Here is a 6,000-nt window from a genome sequence, read left to right as displayed (position 1 = left end):
TGCAGCACATGGATAATCTTTATTGGTAACATCAGTGGAGCACCAGTAAACCATTACTGACTGTAGTGGTGACACGCAGCTGAGGCACATGCTAAGGCACTTTTATTATATAAAAACAAAAAAAATCTAAAGTTCTCTTTGTGACAGCAATTGGGACGCGAGGCTCCAGCAACGAGAGCGCTTCAGGCATACAGTATGGTGCTTCATATGGAATCATTTTTACTTCGCTCATAAGTAGGGTCTAACCGCAGCATATACAATATGGTTAATACAGGTAAATCCAGCAACCAGTGTACGGTGTAGAAAAGTAAAGACTATCTATATATAACCATGGTCCCAAGAGAAAGGCAGTGATAAAGACCTTTATTTTTTTTTTCTTAATTACTTATTACAAGAGATACAAAGGCCTTACATATATCTGTGCAGATTAAAGGGTTTTTAATATACTCTTAGTCAACGGTGTACAATAACTAATCCCAACCCCTGGTTACAGAGCAGGTGCGAGAGGCTTGGACATGTCAATAAAAGAGGGATTTCCCTCCCCTCATCCCCACCCTCTGCCCACTACCCTATTAAATTCCCCTAGATTCTGTCTATTACCATTAAATATATTTGGTCCCCCAGAGATTCTCAGACAAGCCCAAGGGCACTGTTCTGCTTCCCCAGCCTGTCATTAACTACTGGTCCACGCTACCTTAGATGGAACCGCTCGGAGGCAGACACTAACAGGACATCATTGCACTTCAGAGATCTGTCCACACAGTAAAAATAAGAGGAAAAAGAAAAGAAGACAACTTTGGCAAGTCCTCCAAATAACTGGTCCCGAGAGGAGCTTCCCTCTTCACCCCTCCCTGGAAACGTGTGAAAGCAGAAAGGGCAAATTGCCATGGCCAAAGCACACCGTTTTTCCTGAAACTGCTCCCAAACCATGTGGGTGGGCAGAGTAAAAGAGGCAGAAGTCTGAGGTCACTGAACATGATTGCCGAAAGCAAACAAAGAGGGAGGGGAAAGAATACAGGAAGGAGCTTCCCTGCAGCTAGAACTGAAGACAAAAGGAGATTTACAGCAAAAATAATCTTTCCCTAACCCCACTCCCTCCAAACTGTGTACGGATTCACCAGCAGACATGGCACAGACAGTTCTACAGGCCTTTGTGGTGGCCAAACTGCTGGTCAGATTTCAGAGACCCAACTCTTTGGCATTAAATACAAGAGGATTAGGAAACTGGAAAGAGAAGGAAATGAGGACCACAGATGCCCCATGGCTCCAGATACACAGAGCTGGGCTTGCTCTGCAGATCCCCAGCCAGTTTAGGAGGACAGGGTTTGCTGAAAGTCCAGTGGAAGAGGGGAGGGTGGATGGGTCACTCCATCACATGTAACCTGGGTCAAATGAGAAGACTTATTCAGTAGCTTTGGTATCACCAGCCTCTGCCTTGCCGTCCACTTCCTCATCGGAGCACTCTCCTGTACCCTTCCTGACAATTCGACGTGTCACGACAAACGGCAGGTCCCCACGCCTAAGGGAAGACAGACAGCACGTTAGCAACACGAGGTTCCACTGACCTCACCAGACAGGGCAGGCTCTGCAAAGAGGTAAGCAAGTACCTGACCACGCTGTTTGCAGTGGGCAATTACAGCAATGGCCCAGATTGCTCCACCTTACCTGAGTCTGTTCTTCAGGGTGCTGACTTCTCTATTCATAGCATCAGCTGTTTCAGTGGCATCCTCCAGCTCACGCTGGAGCTTCCTACGGGATGCATTGGCTCGCTGGGCCTCCTCCTCTGCTTCCTCAAGTTGGCGTTTCAGCTGCTTCAAGCGCATGTTTGCCTTATCCGCCTGAGCATGTGTGGGGAAGAGAGAAATACAAGTCAATGTTTCCCAGAGCTGCAGCAGAGTTAGTAGTGAGAGCAGCAAAAAGCAGTTTTCAAAGCCCCCTCTTTGCTTTCGGAAAGGAACTGCCTCAGACTTGACAGCTCCAAGCTTTTCTTCCTTAAAAGCATTTTCATCTGTGTCATCTTGTAATTATCACAGTGAGGATAAAGAAGAAAAGTCCATAGGAAGGTTAATGCCCTCTTTATGCAGACAATGCTTTGGCCATAGGAGGAGAGTTCTCCCACCACAAAACTCACCAGTGCTGCAGTAACTATACACACCTGATCTTTGAACTGCTCAGCGTTGCGCCTCTCATCATCCACCTGCAGCAAGATGTCTTTCAGCTTCTTCTCGGCACGGCGCACTTGCTTGCTGGCAGCCTGGCGCTCCCTATACAGAAACACAGTGATGCTCAGACAAAAACTCCTCTCCCCTTGTCCCCAACAAGATGACATGACTTGGGCAAGTTAGAAACAAGGAAGATAGCAAAACTGCTCATAACCTAGGGAAAAAAGGGGATGGCAGGCTATATTACCCAGAAATAACAAAAAGGAAATGATGTCACACAGATAGGACACTTGGTGAAGCTACAGAAGGGCAGCAAGTGTATCACAGCTGCAGTTTTAGGGGTGGTTAAGTCTGGAAGGAGCTAGAAGCCTCTACAGTGAAAAATGAAGGTTTGCCAAGATCTTACTTCCATACTACCCACTACCCCTAGGATAAAGCCTTCACTAAGACAAATCAGAATTTAAGACAGAGTTTCTACTAGGACATACTTTGTCTCCATGTCCAACTGCTCTTCCAGCTGTGCTACCTTTGCTTCCAAAGCCGTGATGGTAGCCTTGTACTTGGACTTTACTGCGCTCTCCATCTCCTGCAGTTTAAGCTTAAGCTCCTTGTTCTGGCGCTCCATCTGCTGGCGAGCGTTCTCATTCTTCTGTGCGTTGCTACGCTCGGCATTCAGGTCGGCATTCATCTGATCAATCTGCAGAGAGAAGAAGCTCTGAGCACATCCAGCGCTCCAGCCTGAAAGGCTGATTTACTTCCCAGGCACACGCTGACAGCAAAGAAAAAGGACCCTCAGGGTAAGCTGAATACCGGGAATAACTATGATGCAGAGGGAGCTCTCTGTAGGCAGGGCACTTCTCAAAATATCTTAGTTTACCCAGATTTTCAAAGTAATTCCTTGAATAACAGGTTTATCAGCCTCTTCTTAGGGCTAATTTGCCAATCACACACAATGCTCTCAGTAGCAAAAGCCATGGTTTGGCACATAACACAATAATTATCAGTCTTAGTGAATTACAAAAATCCTGAGGCAAGTAGATCCAATACATGTGCTTTACTTATTTATCATTTATTTGCTGTCTGTCTACTCCCTCTGTCTACTACAAAGAAGCAGCTTAAAAATACTGACTTTCAAAGGGGAAAGGGCAAGAACTCGGTCCACTTGCAAGCCAGAGAGGGCTCTGGCTGACCGTCAACCAACTCGAGAACTATGCTCTCATCCATCAGAGTGAACAAGCCATTTGGAAAACCATGAGCCTAGCTCCTTGGCTCTGGAATGTTGAGAAAACAACACGCTCAACCCTCAAAGTTGGGCAGACAAAATATGGCAGAGAACAGGCGGATTACAATCCTGGTTTCTATAGCGGCCTAACAAATTCCATATGGTTAGTGCATCAGAAGCAGCACAGAACTGGCAGAAAAGTAATTTTCCGAGCACATTGTGGCACTGTTCAGCACGCCAAGTTGGAGTAGCAGCATGATATGGATCATCTTTCTCATAATCTCTTAATACAGGAAAAAAAGGGACTGGGAGGTTTGGGGTATTTTTGTGTGGTTGTTTGGGGGTTTTTTGGTTGGTTAGCGGGGTTTTGCTGGTCGTGTTTTTGCTTAGGGTTTTGTTTTAAATAAACTTGATTGTTGCAGCTACCCAGTGATTTAAGTGTTTAAAACCTGTGAGCTAACATCAGCTCTGACTGCCCAACCTATCTTCTGTACTGTGGTATTCAGGTGTTTCATCTTGCTCACATCTAGGGACTTCTGAGGGCCTATACACAAAGGGGCAGCTGGCATTAATCGGAGTGCAGTATGACAATTTACACAGACTAGAGAGCCCCTGCTGACACACATACAGCCTGGATAGATACCTGAAGGTTTGCCTTCTTGAGCCGGTCATTGATTATCTCTGTGTTGCCCTGTTCTTCTTCCAACTCCTCCTCTAGCTGAGCTATCCGGGCCTCCAGGCGCCTCTTTTCCTCCATGGCCAGTGCTCTATAGGACACAATCATTAAAGCAGTGTTAGTGCCACTAATGCCCTGGAGAAAATTCACCATTTCTCATTTCTTTAAATAAACTCAGTCTTTTGAGAGCAGAGGGGATGCTGTGCATGCTGCAGACTATATAAAAATAACAGCCTGCAAAATATTTTCTCAAACCAGCTCCTCCACCCTTAAAACAGGGAACATTACTCACCCTTTACCACTGTTGTTGGCAATCTCATCAGCCAGCTCATCTCTTTCTTGCTGGGCCTGGCGCTTGGCACGCTCAGCAGCTGCAAGCTCCTGGAATGAAAACGAGACGGTCACTGATCCAATGGGAAGCCACCAATTAATGCAGCATAGGAAAAAGTAGTTACTGGCAATGGGTGGTATGGTCTCTAGCTACATCCAGACTTAATTATAAGACATGGTCTGCTCCACACCCACCCCATGGCTTCCTTTGTTTTGCACTCTCCTATCACAGCTGTCAAGGCCAAATTCTGCATTTTGAAGTAGACCTCCTATTTCAGCAGAGCAGAAAGTACAGGAGAAAGGAAATAACCACTCAAGCTTAGACTTCTATGCTTAGTTCTTGGCCAAAGAAAACGAACAAACCCTTTACTTGCATGCATATTCCATTACCTCCTGCAACTGGATCATCTCTGCCTCCATGCTCTTCAACTTCTTCTCATTTTCTTTGGCCTGGGCCAAGATCTCTTCTCTGGAAGTACGTGTGTCCTCCAGTTCCCGCATGTAATCCTTCATTTGTGCCTGAAAAAGGGAGAGCAAATGATGGATTTCAGAGCATCTACATTAACAGACTGGGTTTCTTTGTCTTACAGGAAACATGAAGGGAAATGGAAACAGGGATTCATTAATCTTTAGCTACCAAAAAGTCCGCTGTAAAAACAAAAGGAATAATCCTTTTCCCATTTCACAAGTAACAAGGAGAAGGAGTAATGAAAGCAAACAGCACTGCTTAAATGGCAAGGGAAAAAATCTGTCAGGTATAGGGAGGGGGCAGGGTACAGGAAGCTTTCTAGTGAAGCAATACAATGGATGGTCTAGGGCAGATCTGGCATTTTTCCTAAGAACAGATCAGACAAATGCCTGTAAGAATTACAAAAGCATAAGAGAACTGTGGTGGAGCAGGAGAAGGCCTAAGTGATATTTAGGCCCCTCTAGCTTTGCAGCTCCATAATCCTTTCCAAAAACACTGACACGAGGCAAGCACTAGACTTTCCCAACAGCTTGTCTCTCAGGGAATTAAACAGGCAGATCGGGGTTAGAAGGATATTTGAAACGCCAATAAATCTTTCCCTGTAAATTGCTACAAGGTTCTGCTGCTCTTGTGCCACTGATGCATGGCTCTCACAAGATGAAATCTTGTATCCCATTTCCCTGGGTAAGTGTTCTACAGTGACAGCTAAGACTGTTGCAGCATCTCACCTGCAGTTTGCGGAGCTGCTTGATGGCTTCTTCCCGATTCTTGTTAGCAGTGTCTATATGGCTTTCCAAATCCTTCAGGTCCATCTCTAGCTTCTTCCTGGCAGCCACAGCAATGGAGCGCTGTTTCCGTTCATCTTCCAATTCCACCTCCATCTCCCGCACCTGTAGAAGGAAATACAGGCATCAGCGTTTCAGCTCCTTGATTTCCTAATAGCCAGTTTTCATATCCCGCTTTCAAACTGTACGTAAGGGCAAGCATGTGACTCATTTTCTTTCTTCCTGGCAGGGAGATGGGGCTAACATTCCTCACTAATAAAGCCACATGGGTTCCTTTAATAGACAAAGGCTGTTTGAACGATCATGCACACAAGGGATAAAGTGTCTCACAGCTCTGCAGTGCTGCCCAGACAGTT

General features: G+C 45.7%; 1 protein-coding gene across 1 annotated transcript in view; it reads right to left on the bottom strand.

Moving 5' to 3' along the window:
* MYH9 (myosin heavy chain 9) overlaps positions 1–6,000 on the bottom strand; it is a 54,118-nt gene continuing 48,118 nt past the window's right edge. Inside the window, exons 33-40 of the mRNA XM_061371764.1 lie at positions 5,588–5,749; positions 4,781–4,909; positions 4,353–4,441; positions 4,028–4,151; positions 2,651–2,859; positions 2,156–2,264; positions 1,666–1,838; positions 1–1,519 (exon numbers count right to left, since the gene is read on the bottom strand). Coding sequence (XP_061227748.1) covers positions 1,402–1,519; positions 1,666–1,838; positions 2,156–2,264; positions 2,651–2,859; positions 4,028–4,151; positions 4,353–4,441; positions 4,781–4,909; positions 5,588–5,749 — 1,113 coding nt within the window. The 3' untranslated portion in view covers positions 1–1,401. The remainder of the gene's footprint in view (positions 1,520–1,665; positions 1,839–2,155; positions 2,265–2,650; positions 2,860–4,027; positions 4,152–4,352; positions 4,442–4,780; positions 4,910–5,587; positions 5,750–6,000) is intronic.

The sequence above is a fragment of the Neopsephotus bourkii genome, unplaced genomic scaffold (assembly GCF_033783945.1).
Source record: "Neopsephotus bourkii isolate Nb327-2 ecotype Australia unplaced genomic scaffold, CSIRO-AGI_Nbou_v1 NB_1589, whole genome shotgun sequence".
NCBI classification, from domain to species: domain Eukaryota; kingdom Metazoa; phylum Chordata; class Aves; order Psittaciformes; family Psittacidae; genus Neopsephotus; species Neopsephotus bourkii.
The sequence above is the reverse complement of the archived record's forward strand: the minus strand, read 5'-3'. Positions and strand labels throughout refer to the sequence as shown.